Source organism: Ciconia boyciana, chromosome 1 (assembly GCF_034638445.1).
Source record: "Ciconia boyciana chromosome 1, ASM3463844v1, whole genome shotgun sequence".
Taxonomy (NCBI): domain Eukaryota; kingdom Metazoa; phylum Chordata; class Aves; order Ciconiiformes; family Ciconiidae; genus Ciconia; species Ciconia boyciana.
The window spans coordinates 183,207,400-183,227,126 of NC_132934.1; the positions used below are offsets into that span (position 1 = coordinate 183,207,400).

The 19,727-nt window shown below is 34.0% G+C and overlaps 1 protein-coding gene across 1 annotated transcript in view; it reads right to left on the bottom strand.

Annotated features, from left to right (window-relative positions):
* Window positions 1–19,727, bottom strand: part of PCDH17 (protocadherin 17) — an 87,904-nt gene that overhangs the window by 56,803 nt on the left and 11,374 nt on the right. Inside the window, exons 2-3 of the mRNA XM_072854193.1 lie at window positions 3,814–3,872; window positions 3,474–3,646 (exon numbers count right to left, since the gene is read on the bottom strand). Coding sequence (XP_072710294.1) covers window positions 3,474–3,646; window positions 3,814–3,872 — 232 coding nt within the window. The remainder of the gene's footprint in view (window positions 1–3,473; window positions 3,647–3,813; window positions 3,873–19,727) is intronic.

Genomic DNA, 19,727 nt, shown 5'->3' on the forward strand with positions numbered 1-19,727 from the left:
ATATAAAATGTGAATAATATATGCTAATTCAGGTGGAAAAAAACAGGTAACTTGACAGATGTATCAAAACTATTAATTCCTGTAAGATTTCTAAGTAGGGTGATCTCAAACTGTCCAAACTAGTGATGGGGTTTAAAGTCTCACCAACAGAAGTGAAAAAAGAGGTAAACAAAACAAGTCTATCTAAAACCATTCTATTGAAAGAGTAGCAGGCATATGGAACAAGCTGCTTAGTAAGACAGCTGATTCAGATAGCATAAGTAAGCTTAAGAGACAGCTAGATATTTTTACGCAGAAAGTGGCTTGGAATTCACAGCAAGAGGATATATGGTTGAGATAACTAAAATGGGACATGCTTATTTTAACTCAAGACTTACTGTCCTGATAACTTTATTGGGTCGGGGTTTTTTCCCCTTTCTTTCCATTATGGCCAAGTGATGAGCTTTCATAAGCATTTCATAATAATATCTAATTTGCATTATCTTTCCCACTTGTGTGAATGTTTACAGTCACCACCAGACAAAGCTTACTATCTGGAGATATTTTCCTTGAAATCAAATATTTTAATAGTAAACTTACTGAGGCTTTACCATCCACTGTTTCACCTTTTTAATGCAAATCATAAAGTAAGCTTGATTGCCTCCCATCCCATGCTGAAATCAGAAGATGTTTATAAAAATATTTTTTTTATAAAATTTCCTACTTCTCTATTACTGATAGAAGCACAATTGCTGTAGTGCTACTGACACAATTTTTATCTCAATATGACCATTTAATTTTCAAGCTGTCTAGGCTAGAGTTGCTCAAAACTGTAGTTAAACTACTGGTACTACTAGCATTCTTATTACTGCCATGGGTAGAATTGGACTCGTGACAATAGTGTTTGGAAATACATACAGAGGATGTCAAACTCAAACTTAATTCATTTTTAAATTAGGAATCTCAAGTCAAGATCCTGAATTGACAGTTAATTCTGATAATTTTTCAAAAATGCCAGAAGATCTAATAATTACCACTGTTCCAAAAGCAGAAGTTAAACTATTTAAAATATCTTTAAACAACAGAAATCAAGCCTGAAACTTTGCTACAAAATAGTGAATTCCCATCCCTGCACACAACCCAGGATGACGACAGAACCACAACCTCTGATACTGCTTCAGGCACTGCTGTAGACAATTGTTTCTAGCAAGCTGTCCATCTCCTTTTCCAGGAAAACAATTTTTCTCTAAAGAAAATGCAATTCTTTTTCTATCCTAATCACATATATCGTATTTCTCACCCTCTTTCAACTTGGTTTATGACTAGAGAAAGCAATTTTGTTTATCTTCTTTCAAAAGAGAGAAGTTACTTTGGGCTAAGATCCCTAATCGTACTAAGCTCAATGACAAACAATTACTGATTTGATTGGGAACACCACATTGCACCACGTTTGTTACTGCAGTGATCTATAACCCCATAAGGTGCTTGCTGCAGGTTCAGTTTTCATCATATGCCAATGCTGTTATTACAGCACACTTGAGATGGAAGAGTTCATACAAGTATACAAATGGATGTTTTTATATTTAGGGGAAAAACAGATATATTTATATTTGGGGGAAAAAAGAAAAGAAAAAGAAAAAAAAGCAGTTTATCCCTCTATCTTCATTGCTTTTTTTTTTTTCTCAGTAAGAAAATTCACATAAACACCCACTGCTGCAGTTCAGTGGCTGACAGTACTTAACATTCACAGTTCGATATATGTTTAGTAAGAACATGAGGAATTCATATGAGCCATTGGAATAAGTTTTTTCTTGATAAATAGGGCCCCTCATCTAGATATAATGACAAGTGCAAACCTCCATATAACTCTTTGCATTATAGTGAAAATAAGCAACAGCAATGGTTGGCTTAATCTACTTACTAGAGTTTTTATATTTTGACCGGTATTGGGCTTGATGCTGCTGGACAAACAGCAATATTGTGAACTCTGGCCATACAGTCTTTTTCTAAAAAACCACACATTTTTAATTTGAGTAGTAAATAATTTTCCTAATGAAACTTTTAAAATTTTAGAACTCTTTCATGGCTATACTTGATAGATAGCAATCCAGAGATTTTGTCTTTTTCTTACACAAAACTGAGAAAATTAGGCACACACTCAAACAGCTTCTTAAAAAAAAAAAAAAAAAAAGTCCAGTACTGCATCTTTATACAGATCAATGTCCAATTATAAGCAGAGAGTTGCTGTGGCTAAAGGTCAGGAAAAAATAATCTTTCTGGCATTTATTACTTGGAAAATAAGGTCATATATGAGGTCAACCTTCAAATATATACAGAATAAATTATACTGCAGCATTCTAAATATCTACACAGCAAAAATTATATCACAATCTCAACCTAATCAGAAAAATGAAGCTGAACATATATTTCCTGATGACTGTACTACAGATCAGAGTAGGCTAAGAGGCAAAAAACCTAGGTCCAATCCATCAACAATTAATAAAAAGCTTATAATATATTTCTGCTTAATTACAAATATAGCTTCCTATTAAGGCCGACTTATTTGATAATCTTTTAACTGTGTTTAACACTAAATCATCTTCCCCACAACAAACTAAAATATTAGAAAACATACAAAACATTTAAAAATAATTCAGTCGTGCACTTCCTTATTGCTTACAGCCCAGAAGCAAAACACAAACACACACAACACTGGAGTACTCAGTCTGTCTGATGCTTTTAAAAAAAAGAAGTGTCTCTTTTGAAATAAAAGACCTCATAATTAGATAAAACACATCTGGAAAAAAATGAATTGGACACAGAGTTTGCGGAAATAAACATGCTTGTTTGTCAGAATGAATGCTTGCAGAGAGCACTGTCATTGTCCCGATATAAGTCATTTTAGATGTTTCATGGACATTCATCCTTGCTACCTCCACAGGATGTGAATGAAATTATACTGAAAATCAGATTATATTATTATTTGACACTTTTCACACTACTATTAATTGTGAAATCAACATTACAAATAGGAAAATACATCCATGAAATGAAAACATCTTCTGATCCATTTTTACTCGTCTGATATCCCGGTCTCTTTTCTTTTCCTCGTCTCCAAACTACGTGAGGAACGTAAATGACTGGCATTCTTTTATCTGTTGCAGTCATGTCTAGTTTGGATTTCCAAATCACGCTTTAGCAGAAGGACTGTGTATAATATATCACAGGCAATGCCAGCGGAGACCAAATGTATTCCAATGATTTTAGAAAAGTACTAATTTTTTTTTTTCTAATCTACTTTGGATACTTGCGGTTTCATTTCATGTTCATTCTGAAAGATACTGAGTGTTCTTTGCTCTGGGCTAGCTACAAGTTTTCTCTGATAGTATTATCAGTGGGCTATTCCACCCTGATAAACCACAACTGCAATGCTAATAGGTTTATAATGATGGCTTAAACTTTACGCTTTTGTAAGCATTGGAGGCTTCACTCACCTTGTTCAAGTGGCTGGCTTTTAGTTGAAGTAGTTTTCATCTTGAGTGCCTCCCTAACAGACATGTCACAGCAGGAGCCTTTGTTAGTGTCTTGGTCACTGTCAGCCTGATCACTGTCCCCATGCCCGCTGTCCCTCAAGCTGGCTCTTTCTGGATCCTTGAACGTGGAGCTACTGAAATACATATTTAAAAAAAAAAAAAAAAAGAAAAAAAGAAAAAAAAAGAGAAAAGAGAGAGAGAGTTGTATTTACTTGTTCTAAGTTGAATTGTACTCTCTGGCAAAGCAATTTTGACAAGAATGCAAATGGGGAAGCCGAGAAAGTTATTTAATAGGCCTTACCTTTGAACAAACTGCTGCCTGCTGCCCATGTAATTGGGCTCTGCGGGAAAATTGTCTGTCTGTGAAAGAGAAGGAAAAAAATACGTATAGTTGTACACTGGACAAATCTCCTGCAGAGCAACAAGATTTCCTAGAGGAGAAATGATTAATAATTCAAAAATTCCCTTAATCTTCAGATTTGTACATTTTAATTAAATTGGAAAATGCTGGCATGTAATTATGTGCTCAGAACAATTAAATGATTCCGGTCCACAAATTACCTGCTAAAGTAAACAACGAGGCTCCAATAAGTGGCATTCTCTGTTAGTAACCTGACAGATGACATTGTTTATGTTTTTTCATTAGTTAGATATTAAGACTGATGGTTATTGAAAATGAGAGAAAAAAATTACTTTTGCATATTACAAAAGTGAATTATTCAATAATACTAATTTTTAATCATAATTACATCATCTACTGGGATTCTGAGGCCCTTACTGCTGTAATACAATTTCATATATTGCTATATTACTCTTGAATTTAAAAAAAAAAGGCAAAAAAAAAAATCAAGAAAATTTGTGACTGATTAGCTGTGGGATTTTTTTAAATGCTATGGAAAAGTGCAAGTATGAAAATATTTGGATTTTCTCTCTTTAATTTTCATCAGTATTAATAGCTATGTCAGGATAATGAGAACCACACATGCAAACAAGAACATTAAATGATTGTTGTAGACAAGTAGTTTTTAAAAGAAGATACTTTCATTAAGTCTGTCATGAGTATATTTTTAGCAGCATGAGCTAAGTAACTGTAGAAGCAGAAGTATTTACAGCATCCAGACCAACATGGAGTCCTGCCAAAGGGAACTGAATTCCCCTTGTATCATCAGCTGAAGTTCTTTGGGAGAAAGAGAGACTGCATCTTTCACAAAACTCCATATACTGTACATTCACACACGTCACTTCTTCTTGCAGCTGACCTAGTGACAGAGCTTCTACTGTTTTCTGCATCACTTCATATCACACCACTATGCTCTGCAGCAGCTATGAGTTTTGCAACAACATCTAGCATATCAGTATCAGTAACACAGGCAGCGCTCAATTAATGGAGCAGAAGGCCCAAGGTAAGGTTTAATGTTGCACAACAAGTGTTTACCCAAGTGACCGGTCTCCTAGATATTTGTTTTTCCCTGCCACTCTCCACTCCATTTTTTTAGCTTTGTTTTGGTTTTATAGGTAGGTGGTCATTAGAAATATTTGCTACTGCTTGTATGGTTGGAATATTGGAGCCTGGAAAAGATGCATGAAGTTACATCAGAAATTTCACAGTCTCTGCTGTTTGCAACAGAAAATAGGTAGCCACCTGCCACTCTCAAGGTACATGTGAAATAGATGTGCTTGTATACCATGGATAATTTACGTGATTTAGGGAAGGGATGGAAGATAAATAATTATCTTCTGTTTGGCATGTATGAAGTCTATTTACACTGTACTTTCTTCTTGTTTCTAGTTAAACCCTTTGGTTCAAAAATTAGGATTATAACACACATTGTGTTCACATTTTGAATCTGTTTCTAATTTAAGCTGTGGAGTACATAGCACTGTATATGTCATTACAAAAATAATCTGATGTTTTATCAGTTAATTTTCTTTTATGATAAACTGTATGACAGAATCAGATTTTACTAATCTGTTTTAAAAATATAGCATAAAGCACCTATACTTATAATTCTAAATTATTTTTTATCATATCAAAATTCCACATAATTTGGAAATCTGGGTGTTTATGTCCAAATAGAGACTTGTTCTTCAGCAGCATTATTAAAAGATGAGCTTATAAAAGTTCTTAAATACTGCCTAAGAAATGCAAACAATAGACTATATTACAGCAGGAGAATTCTGAAGATCTGGGACATCAAATTCAGTGTTGTGTCACTGCTTTTCCATGTTAGTGTTTCAGAAGCTGATTATTTCAGCTACAGGTATCCAAACTTTTTAAAATCTGGCCACTTCAATTAGGGGGAGTTTAGTGCTTTGTGCTTATAAACAGACAAGATCTTGGTTTTAATATATGCAAATTAGAATAAAAGCTTGTCTTAACTTTTAACATGTTTCAAGTTATAAAAACAAACATTGAAAACAAAAAAAAAGGAAGAAATGGAGGTGCAAATATAATATTTCAGTATATACTAAATATACTTTGGAAGCAGACTTAATTCTGCTGTTTATTCTTTTCTTGTCGCAAATTGTAAGCTAGTATCTCTCTTGTGTGCAGCAAGTCCACTCCATATATATACACATATAATCATTATGACACTCACAGAACCCGATACTTCTCAATCCAAATAAACCTTTCCAATTGCAGAACTCATGTCTATTTTCTAGGTCTAATATCTCAACTATAGATGCCCAGGAAAACTGACCTTATGCTTTTACTAATGTAAGAAATGTGCCTCCTCCTAAACACAGCTGCTACTAGGATCAACATTTCCATTTTTCATGTCATTGTCAGGCAAAATGCCCGCTACAAACTGCCTTTTCATCAAATCTTTGCCATTACAAAAGTCGGACTTTTGCCCTGGAATCAATTATAGCACCTTCTTAAAAGTGGTGCTAAGAACTTATCTATAAGCTGGACCACCATAAGAACTGGTCATACTTTTTGTTTCTGCTTTTTCATAGCAAAAAAAGCATTTTTCACACCCTGGACTAGCCAAGATATAAATTTTAAAATAGAAGTTATGACCACAAGTTACATGCCATCCTAAAAATGGGAGCTGCTTCTGAGAAATTCTGTATTTATGGTAATCATTAATGACTTTTAACACTATAATGATTTGACCAGTTTCCTTCATATTGTATTTTGCAGCAATACAAACAGTTGGGTGCCATGTTACAGTGAGTTCATTGCTGCAAAAGAAAAAATGTACATACTTGATTGATAACCATATACAGTCACAGAGCTCAGAGTTGAATACTTTTCCTTCTGCTTTAAAAGCATTAGACCTTCTGTGAACTATGAAAGTATGATGCTTGTGTTGAGCAGTAATGAAGCACCCCGAGATACAGGCAGCAAAGAGAGAATTGCTTCATATATGATAATATCTATACAAAAATTGGGATAAGAAGCAAACATTTCATTTTAAGGCTAGGCAGTTTAGAAGAATCTTAGAAAAGTAAGCATCCGCTTCACAATGGATTACAGAGAGATATGAATGTCTAACTCCCTTAAACACTTTTTTTTTTTTTTAAATCCCAGTTGAAGTTAGAGGTCATATACTTAAAATTTTTACACTTTAACATCTATGGAAGTGATATTACACATTTCAGCTCATGCATTAATCATACCTCTTTACACTGCATAGCTGTAACTCTAAGAAATGAGTGCTACTTTAAAAATCTATCAACAGCAAATAAAATCTTTGTTCTTCTCTGGGTATACAGCCCTTTCTAGGAAATCAGTACCACCGTGTCTCTGTTTGCCTCCAGTTTTAAGGTAGGTTTCAGTTCAGCTGCAGATAACCATCACCTACTCTAAGCTAATCAGCTAAGATCCCTCTATAAGCATTAGAGACATACAAGATAACTCATCCCATTTTGGGCATCTAGCTTTAGGTACATACTGCTTCTGGAGATGACTTTATCCAGTAACTATAGGGGAATCTAGATGACCAGTAAGATGTTCAGTGTAATAGCTAAAGCTAAGTAAGATGCATCGTATCAGAAGTGAATTACACGGAATTACAATCTCCGGATAAATAACCAAAAATTACTCAAATGCCAGCACCGTTAACCTCCTGAAGAACAAAATAAAACAAACTCCACCCTCCACCTCCTCCATTAAATGCCCAGAAACAATCCATCTCTAAAAGTCACTGGAGTTAAATAGTAAAGACACGTTTTCTGTCTCTGTGATTCAAGATTGAGGGCTGGAGTATTAATTAGGTCACCAACTACTCAGATACAAGTTCTTCAGTAGGAAGAAAACATACTGATACAAATGGTCCCTAAAACTAAAGCAAAAGCAGAACTGTCCGCTGCTCTGGTTAGATACCGGACAATTAAGAAGTCTGTGATGTCAACCTAACTGTCCATAGCTCCCCTAGAGAAGAGGTCCTGCTTTTATGGCTCATTTTCACAGATTAGTGGAATCAGTTCATTTCCAAGGGGAGTATGCTGTTAAACCATTCAACAGATATACTTTTTCACAGTTGCTACAATGGCCCCTTAAAAGTACTTTCTTCCATCTCTCTGTCCTAATATGTGACCCTAGAGTAAAGTCGAAATTTTAGGAACACTGCCATTACTGCAACATTGCAGAAAAATTCCTGAGGATTTCTGTACACACGTTTAATACAGCTTTCTCAGAAGGATGAAGCTCATAAAAAATGCCATTTTGAAAGAGATCAGAACCCATATAAACCTTTCAAAAGCTGCCAAAATTTAAAAAAGAAGGTTACTACCTTTCAGAAAATATCTTACAGATTGATTATGTTACTTTTTTCACTGGGGAGTTGAGGAGGACGAAAGTAAAAGAACAGGCAAATTAAACCTGGGCAAAATACACTTTTACTGGTATGGGGTTTCAGATGTGACAATATAATTGTTACAGTCTAATAATGTGACTTGAAGAATCATTTACTGGCCAGTGTTTGCATGAACAACATGTAGAATATCCTTCAAGTGTTATTGCCAACTGCCTGTAAAAGTATTCACTCTATTATGGGTGTTAGGGCTTGCTTATTAAGACCACACAGGGGCTTAGATAAACTACAATTGTTGCTAAGTATTGCTCTCATATGGTGAATTTGGAATACTGAATTTTATAAATTCAAAATAAAACCATTCAGAAGTTTGAAAGTCAACTGTTAAGGTTCTACTAATTAATTCTATAATGGCTATGATTTCCAAAAGTTTCATTTAGAGAAAGGAAAATGAAAAATTATGGCCAAGAACAGATTATCAGAAACAAATTCCTCATAGGATCCATTAACCTTAAATAATGTCATCAGAAAAAAAAAAAAAAAAGTGAAAGCTTCATCACTGGAAACACTTTGAACCAGCCTGGGCAAAGCATTACATAATGAATTATGGGGAATATTTTTAGCAATGGGCTACATTAATCTCATTTCTTTTCTTTTTTTTAATAAGTTCATGTTCACAAGGTATATATGTTTACTTCTGTTGAAATGTTTTGATATTTTTATAAATAAAAAAGACTTCCACTGTGGCTCTGCACACATATGTATATTTTTTAAAAAAAATTAGGATTAAAATTACAGCCCCATATTAATCAATCACATTTCAGGGATTCTACTATTGCTCAGTAAGACAACGGTAGAGGACTTCACAAAGCTTCTGTTTTCAAGAATTCCTATAAAAAGCAGGCTGTCTATTAAAAATTAGAGGTCCTTAGCTCTTTTCCTTTTTTTTTCTTTTTACTCAAAATCTTTGTTACACCACAATTCTGAAGATTTCTAGCAATCTTTGGTGTATTCCATACTGTTTGAATAAAACTAGAGAAAAATAAAAGAAAAAGTTTTCAATTTGACAGGTCTTTCTCTCAAAAGAAAAAAAAAATCTTAATATCCATATGACTACAAAGAAAAAGATGGGGAAAGTAAGAAAGAGAGAGAAAGAGGGGGGGAGACAGAGGAATGCAATATTTAAGTATTCTTGACAAATTATGTCCAGAAATAATTGTCATATTAGGGAAAGATGTATTCTAAAATGTAAAAAAAAAAAAAGGACTTAAACATTAATCAGATTTATGAATATTAGGCTACTAGAATATTCATAATTTTTTCTCAGAATTACAAGAACAAGTATCACATTTTCAGAAATGATTCAGTGCAACTCCATTTTATGTAGGTGTTCATACCTGGAACTACAATAAAGCAAAATGTCTTTGCTGACTCTAACTTCTTTTTAATTAAACATTAAATGCAAAAATGAAATGAAACATCTCTCCCCTTTATCACACTGCCACTTAATATCTAACTCAAGCATCTTCTGTGTCTTTTCTTGAAAAGCTTAATTCTGAGTTTTCACCCTTACCTCATGAAACAAAGATCTTATACAATGGCAATCACTTTTCAAGACAAAAGAATTGTATTCTGCCAAATCTAGTTTTGAAAGAGCAGACAATTGTCTTCGTTTTATTAGGAACAGTTTGTGTTCAACATAATACAATTTTTCACAAAAACTCCTCAGTATAAGACTGCCAGTGAGTGTATATATTTAGCCTGAAGTAGTAGTTTTTGATTTCACCAGACTTCCTTCATTAAGAAAATTTATTAGCCCAATAACAAAAAAAACCCCATCCAAAACTGGGCATAAACTTCTAATAAGTTATTCTACCTTTTTGAAGGACAAAATTAAATAGGCTGCTTTAACAAATCTTGTCCTAATATGTGCTCCCTACTCTCATTGTTTTGAAAATGTTTTTGAAACATAATTTATATGACATGTACATATTTGGGAAGTTTCACACTTGCTGCAAAATGTGTATTTTGGTGTTAACAAGACCTACAGTGTGTTTATGTGAATTTCTGACACATGTAACATTCTACAAAAGCACACTAAAAACACAGGGCAACAAAAACAGGCAGATCCACAAGGCAATGTTGTTCACCATGCTGCTGTACTCTTTATTGAAGAGTGTTGGTGGCTCGTGTTTTCTCTTTCTCTTGAACGAAAAAAGCAAAACTGTGAGAGAAAGAGGTCCTGAGCTATTCAGTCAAATGCACAGTGACTTCTGAAAAGTGAAACGCTGGGGACAGGGATGACCATCCTTTCCTATAAGTGAAGGAATGAAGATTGTCCCCATATAAATGCCTGGTCCATGTACTATTTTCTCTTAGCAAGTACTATCTTTGTTACCAAAAAAATTATTATTGATTTATTGTTTAAGCATTCATACTAAGTATTGCAGATATTTCAGTTGTGTTCATACTACTGGCTTACTGAAAACAATTATTTCTTAAATTTTTACAAGGGTTTACTCTGCAATGTACAAGACATAAGACAGAAGCCTAGACTGTAGGGATTTAATACAGTGCAAGGATTAGAAGTCACAAGGCCCAGGCAAGCTTCCTCTCACCTCATTGATAGCTGCACCAAGCCTGAAGGCTGAAGAAGCTAAAAAGGTCACTATAGACAGACACATTTTTAAGTGACCCTGGTAAAAAAGTAGACTTAAAAGACACTGAAAAGGTGGGGTGAGACCAGACCTTGATCGGATTTTTTAAAATGTGAAATAAAAGATTGAAACCTTTCAGGAACAAGTTTGCTTCTTCTTCAGTGGGGAAGTCAGCTTAAAAAAAGCTTTCAACTCCTCTGACAGAGCAGATGCAGGATATATATTTAAATGCAGACTTCTCTCTCTTAGAAAGATGGGACTAGGAAAAAGTGTGGAAGCTGAACCTTAAAATTCCTTCTACTGAAAAGGGAATCAAGAAGATTTTCCAGACCAAACTCGAATTGCTGTTTGTTTCACAATGGTTTCAGGTTTCTGAGCCTCATTTTATTTTGCACTGGAGAAGCATGAAATGTAAGCATCTAATGAAATTAGCATGGTCTGGGAAGAGAATGTGGAAAGTTGTCAAAGGGGACTAGGAGAATATAATTGTAATATGAGCTCTTAAGATGAACTACTTTTTGGAGAAGGTGCAAGATCAGAACGTAGGAAGAGGTGCCAAACATCACACCACATTAAGAGCTCAAGCTGAAAGTACAATTGTTCTGTTTCTGCTATCACAATGTCAATAAATAAACATAATGAAATTCATGACACATTATTGCATTGCTCTGTATTGCCTCTATTCATTTAAAAATGATAAACACATTTAAAATAATTTACAAGCTGTCAGATGCCTGTGAGCAGTGCAGTTAGACTGGTGCTTTAAGAGGCATTCGTGAAGATCTTATGAGAGAGCTTGATCCGACTTATATAAAAGTAAAGATGGAAGTATGGGAAAACAGAACAATAACTACTTCACCTGAATCTGCTAGTACAGTTGCATCCAATATATTTACACTGTTCACCAATGATATGTACTTACTGAAGTTACTCTGTCAATAAAAACCACATTAAGACCCTTTTGAAAGAGCTTCCCTGTCAATTAGGCTGCAGATACATTCTATCACTCCAGTTTTCCTGTCAATTTAATATACTGGATCATATTAACAGTACTGGCTTGTCAACAAGGCAAATCCGAATCCTATTAATGGAGTTATACTGCCAATATAATCAGCTTCCTATTTATCGAGCTCCCCAGTATTTGGGAAAGCTGTGAAATGGGATTATAAGGTTAGGTTACATACATCTGTCTCTATATTACATAAATATTTCAAGAATTGTATCCCGTTGTGTAAAGAAACGCATGTAATCATGTTTTTCCATTACATAAACTTCAGATGACAGAATACTATAATTGTTTACCATTGCTGAGAAAACATTAAATCATCCTCATTCATCACATTATGTTTCCTGCTTGCTCTAAGTAACACTGTTATTTTATTATATCAGTCTACTTGTGTGCCACACATATAGAACTGCTAAGAGATGTATGCACTCCACCCCACCTGCACAAGATAATATCTGCTCCAGAAAATAAAAGGAAAGAGATAAAACACATTTTAGGAACAAAATATGAAGCACTCCACAATTTCAATGCTTATTTAACCCTTGTACTGTGCTGTATAATCTTGACGGAACTGAAGCTTGTAAGTATAATTCTAATGTAACAGAAACCCCTGGAAATAATTAATAAGAGGTAGTAGTTCGTGCATAAAAATACAGTAGAAGTTCAGCAAGTCTTCTATATAATAGAACCTTTAATGAAGTTGAACATTAGTTGCTTTTAACCACATTCAATATTAAATAACTACTTTGACTGGATTAGCAGAATATACAACAGACCATTAAACCTGATTATATTAAAAAATCCTTTTGCTTAAAAAAAAAGAAAAAAGAAAAAAGTAATTGCATTAAAATGTACTGGGCATTATCTTATCAAATTAAGTCTCTAGGTCTAACTTGAATGTATGGATTTAAAAAACATGGTCCAAAATGACAGTTAAAGGTCAATGAATCAAGTTGCCAATTATATTTTCTGGTAGCAGATGGGTGCAATGAAACCTAATGATTGAATTTGAAACGCTTTAATGCACCTTTTATCTATGGCTCCCACCATGTTGAGTCTACCTTAGCATTCCTAACAGATACTATGTTTACTGCATAACAGACTCAACTACAATTATCTAACTAGAATGAAATCTGCACTTATCACAATATCCAGCTTATTCTAAGAATATCATACCATGAGCTTAAAATAACAATACCTTTGGGAGTATATCTTTGATAGCATTAGGGTTTTTTTTAAATTTTTCATTCCAATCTACATGTTAAATATGAAGTCTGGAACTTAAGACATTAAAATTAAAGGGAAACTTTAAAAAAGTGCCTTGAAATGTAAGGAGATGATCAAATATTTGTTATAATTTCAAAAATATTTTTCTCTCCTTGTGTTTAGAACCCTTTTTTCTGTATGGAAACAACCTTATCTTTTCTTTCTTTCTTTCATGCACACAGATTCTACAGTGCAATTGTGAGCTCCTGGCATTTTATTTTTAATTTTGAGACATATCTGAAAGCTCTTACTCAGCAGGAATTCCCAATGAAGCCAGTAAGTGTTATAGAATTTGTCCTATTCTTACCATTACTGTTTTCCTGTTTCTAAGAGCAACATATCACAAGTGTTTTCTGAACAGTTAAAAGCTTATAAACACTGCAGTACTATATGGTGGAGAAGGAGATCAAATTATCGCCTTTTAACACTGACAAATTGTTTTGTACTCACAATATTTAGTAAGGGGAAACAGAGACACTGGATATTTTAAATCTGTTAAGTTTGTATTAACATCTATCCACTATGTTTACCTTCTTCTGTCCAACCCATACTCTCACTAAAGGCAACAATAAAACTCCCACAAGCCATGACCTGAGGTCTGCTGAAATCAATGGATGTTTTCAAATTGGTTTCAATAGCCCTTGGATCAGTCTGCTTACTTCAATTATGGGATAAGCAAGTCTTTACATAGCGTGCTACATTCCCACAGATACATATGTTGTATGCTGAAGAAAGCTGCAAAGGAGCAGGAAGAAGATTACAATAGTGATAGAAAATGAGAAGAAACTCTTAAACGTAATATTCCTTTATCCTAGCATATGGTCTTCTCTATGGACAGCATTTAACCAGATTTGTAATGGCAGTGACAGGGAAAGGTGATTAGCTAGGCAGCAAACACTCTATGTGGCACAAGACTCCGGTTCTATGTTTCTTCCCTACAGAGTGAAAAAAATTAGCAACAAAGATAAAGCAGGACTTGATTGTGAAGCCACACTGCCTCCACAGCAAACACACATAAAGAGGAAGTCTGAAACTTTCTTCCTAGGTGACGATCAGAAGAACAGAGGTAAATCTAGATCAACTCCTTTCCTTTAAAGCTGCAGCTTTATTCCCTTCCTCTTCCTAAAATCCTTCCCCAGAAAAGTAATGTTTCACTTAAATTCCTTAGGAATTAGGAAGAAAATCACAGATGTTAAAACTTATTACCTTCTGTCTAATTTCTTATTTTGGTCATGCAACTATTTATTTCAACATTTCGTTAAAAATCCCCAACAATGTATTCTAGAAACATTTTGTGACAGGATACAAAGCCCTACTTTCACACAAATACCTTGGCATAGTTATTTCCTCTTAGCACTGGAAAAAGACACACCACTAAATATGCTGCCAAAATAATGGCTGAATTTATGACAGAACAGTAGATCATCAAACTTTACAGCCTCACATGCTTGTGCAAGGAGATTTTCAACTGTAAAATGGTGATGAGTTGATTTATTATTTGTGACATAAGATAAATAATTTAGGCTTGCACAAATTTAGCAAGAGGTTCTGTCCCTAAATATATTTTAAAGCCACAACAGTCATGTGCCTATGATGAGGTACCTCATAAAATGGAAAGTTTGATCAAATACACCATGAATATAGTAGCAGTGGTCAAGTAGGCTTGAACAGAAAAAATAGGCCTTTCGGTTATAGGGCTTTGTATAACCATCCACAGCTCTGTCATTTCAGTATTAACCTACTGCAATGTCTTCATACAGGACTCTACATTAAGTTGATTCAGAACAAGCAAAAAAAATAGTTATCTTTCTCAATAGGATCACCTCATCTGGAACACAACACCCACTTATCTAGGGATCTCCACAGGTAATCTATAAACTCAGGTATTTAAGGGCTGACTTTGACCTGTAATTCCTAACAGCCTGGGAAAAAAAAAGTTCTGGATTACCCCTCTCATTACAGCTTGTCATACTGAAAGTCTGAAATCAGATTTTGCTGTTAAGGAAGATCTACATAAGAAATGTTATCTGCAAAGATTCCATGATTAGGAAACTTTTCTTTGTGTTCCAAACCAGTGTTGGTTTGTCAACATCTAGGACACTGCTGAAAGTTTCACCAGGGATAGAGAGACTGAACACGAATGCTAATATTTGACTGAGGGGCTAGTTAGAATACAGTGATTAAATTATGGGTTTGCCTCTGTATTTAATAATCAGGATGCTCACCCAGCATGTGAGCACCTTTTTCAAAGAAAATGCACACAATAGCAACTGAAGCATGCATACATATTTTAATTTTTTAATTTTTTTTTTTTTTTAGTCATGAACTTTCAAAGAAAATAGTTAATGCAACCTTCTCTAAATAGTGTCCACATCACAAAAGTCCCCAAGCCAACATTCAGAAGTGTGTGTCAGGTGAAGCCTCTTTCAAAATGGGAAAAGAAATGAAAATATGACAGGTACAGTGCAAGAAATTCCAAACAAAAACTCATGGAAAGGGGGAAAAAAAAAACTTGTTAAGATTGTTCATACTGCTCTTCCTGAATATTCAAATGGATAGTGTGTAACACAGACTAATGCTGCTCCCTGCAGGTGGATCATGAGCCCACATGAAGCCACACCAACTTCCAACTTCACTGGAATTCAACATGGAGTTAGGTGCTTAGCTACAGAGAATAATCTCCAGGAGCGGAGCCTTTGCATTCAATTCTTCTACACATATGCCCTCAAAACTTGTTTTCTGGTAGAAAAGCTCATTAGGAGATGAATTAGATTATTTCAATGGAAAGTTATTCATTTACATAATTTCAGGGCCATCTTAACTTACTAGTGCTTCTTTCTAAATAAACACGCCATTGTTCCATTGGGAATAAAACAAAAGCCATAAAATACTAAGGGACTACTCTATGGCCTTCAGTTCACATGCAACTTTATTAACTTCACTGTAAATTCCTAAGAATGAGTAAACATTGGTTTGTTGGTTGTCTTTTTTAAATCTTCTCAGGCATTAAGTAATAAAGTACAAAATGCCCTTCTAAAATATGCTAAGATCAAGAGCAAACTTATTCACTTTCCATGAAAATAGAATTAGGATCTTAATTCTAGGACCTTGTGTATCAAACTTCAGCATAGAGAGTTTCCAAGATAATGGTATAGACCCCTATTCCTAAAGATTTATAATAGGATTGCTGCTTTAACCTTAACCACAGCATAACAAACAGCACCAATATAATGATAATCCAAGCTACCAGCAACCTTAAGAATGTGCAAGGAATAGACAGATACTGGCAGGAATTAATCTGCCATTTTCATACATCTGCCCAAGGGAGGTATTGTAATTGCAAAAATTTACTCTTAGACTGCTGAGACTCATAGTAATTATGTTTCTTTTTTAATAGAAATAGCCACAGGTAGTAAGAAATTGGGTTTTGAGATGGGGAACTGGGCATGCATTCTAACCCAAATTACTATGTAACTGTCTTTATTATAAAATACTATAGAAAACCTATGGCTCAAAATTTAAATTAGAACAAAACCTTTCCTTTAAATAAACTCTTCTCCTCCCACGGCTATTCAACATGTATGCCTATTTCTTCAATTACTGGTATCAGCAAGACCAGTACAACTGCAGGCAATTTATTTTTATCTAAAGATCTTTGCCAATATTAACCAAAATTCCTGAAGCTTACATTTGCTTAATAGAAACAGCTTTCTCTTGCTTTACTTTAACGCAAGTAAAGTAGACTAACAAGTAGGACAAAATCCAGAAATCTAGCTACTCGTTCCTAAGGTTCCTTTGCCAGTATCAGGGGATGAAGAAAAGAGTGTGTGTGGTCTACATATATTTTATACGAACTGAAATTAAAGTTTTTTTCTTGTTTTGAAACAAATGAGCACAGGAAAGCACTTAAAATGAGTTATTTCACTCTTGAAGGAATTATTATTTCATTACTGTCACATTATTACAATAATGAGATGTATACCTTTGGGAAAGTTCATATATATGGTGGCCAATTAACAAATAATAAAATAAATTCATCCAGTTACTTCTGCCCCTTGCAATACTATATCCTGTTAGGCCTAAAAAGAAGCTACAGGTGGTTTAAACAGACAAAATACTTTTACAGATCTAGACGAAATGAAGACTATGCATTGAAAGAAATAACATAAAACATTTTGGTTTCCCCTCTTTTTCACCCAATGGCTACAAAACTGACTGATATGTTCCTTGCCTCGGAGCTATGAGATGCAAATTATTGTGTGCTTTTTAATACCTAACACAGTTGATGGAAGCAATTGAGCGCTGAGTATTCTCACGTGTCACATGACTTATACCTCGTTTTCATCATTACTCTCAATCCTGAAGTCTGATAGCAGGATACGCAGTTTTAAGCAAGATGTATAACTTCCACCATGAAGTGGAAAATTAGGTCCTTCCTTACCTATACTCTTGCCTCAGGAAAAAAAATGACAACAGCATTTGTCTCTAAACTTGATGCTTTCGAGGTTGCAGCAAAAGGTACGGATTGACAGCATCTTCCAAAACTCTGTTACACTGCTATGTACAGATCATACACAATATCAAAAAAAATTACATGCACATCAGTCATTAATAATGCCTTTTATCCAGCTAGATAGTTCTTTTTAATCCATGCTGCTCTCTTATCTAGGTATCTCCACATACGCATTCATACATACAGTTATACTATCTGACATATAGTCTAGAAATCTAAATTATTTCTAAGGCTTCATGGCTGCCATTTTTAAAAAGGTTTTAAATTCATTATTTCCCAAGCATTCTAAATTCCCCTATATTCTTATTGTCATTTGATCCACTGAACTGATGAAGAGATCAGAAAATAACACACTTGGTACTTTACAGCTGTGGCTGGATAATCTTACTCGTGATCATCAAAGCAGGATTGTTTTTATGATCTTCAAATCTGCATATCAAATTACACAAGTCTATGCGAAAAAGTAAAAATATCAAATATTCAGACATCAGGGCTATGTCAATAGAACACTAGAGAATGCAGTTGGAGGCTAAGTGAAATGAACAACTTTTGCAGCTTTGCAGTGTTTTTAAAGCAAAGGAGAGAAGCAACAGGGAGCAGTTCAGCTAACACAGACTCACAGATTCTGGGATGAATTCTGCACATGCTTATGCACATCAGCAACTCCATTCCTGTAAGCGATCTATTTAATTCGGTGGTGCTATTGACCTAAATTAAAATATTCACTGAATAAGTGTTTTAAGGATCGTGCCTTGAAAGATATAATACTAACACGATTATATATATATAAATTAGTTTCCATAGGCCTCAAAATTACTTATGCACTGGTTAAGGACATGATCCTACTCTTTCTAGATTTGTGGAAAAGCAGTCTTTTCCTCAATACCAGTAGGAACAAAGCCCAAGTGCTGAATCTGAGGTGCATTATTAAAACAATATTCTTTTTTTTGTCACCTTTAAAATTTCATAGAATTTAAATATTTTCATTAAGAATTAATAAAAATTTGTTTATCCCACTTCAGCTCACCTTTTTTTTAAACTGAGTTGTAGCTAAACAATCTTAACCATAAGTGGTTGCTTAGCAATCAGCAAAGAACGAGATAGAAATACAGTATGTAAAGAAACTGACTGACATGTTCCTTGTTTGAATCATGGCATTCATTAAAAACAACAGAATAACACCAAGAGAAGTTTGAAACAAAATTCTATTAATAAAATAATACATATAACTGTCTTTAGGAACAAATTATGCATTTAAAAGCTACAAAATTGTGATTCATATGTCTGCTCTCTATAAAAAATCCTTTACCTATTATTAAAAATACATTAAAATACTTCAAATTTTGATGAAGCCATTATTTACCTTTTGTTTTTAATTCAATTGTCAAGTGTGCTTCCAATGATTTTAAAAACAGTATATATCTACAAAGCAAGCAAGAGTTTATAGCTTTGAAGACTTGAAATTGATTTTTAATGCACCAGCTTTCAAACACTACAAAGGCTGCTCTCTGCTGATAAAGACAGTAAACAAGAAATTGTCCTTTAAATGTTCCCTTTAATGTTTTTCTTTAATTAAAAATCAATCAAAAAACATTGCAACATTAAAAAAGTTAAAATTAAGACATTAAAAAATGTTTAAGGTTTTTGACACACGACGCATTCAAACTAGAATTAAAGCTTATGATGTTACTTTTGTTTACTTGTGTTAGTTTGGACTTTCTTTGCACTGCAAACATTGTTAATCAAGAAATAAAAACACATAAAAGTAGTTTATCACAGAACACAGCTATTTTTATTGAGTAGAAATGTTAAAAATATGATGAAATAAAACTAGATGTTATAAAAGTACTGAAGTAAAATGCTTTTTTAATACCTTTAGATTATTTTAATATATTCCTTTCCTCTAATCAGACCAAAGCCTATTTATGTAGATTAGTTACATCTAGAGTCTCATTTATCCAACCTGTATTTATCCTTTGATCACAAAGCTTGTTAACTTAAATGGTCTTT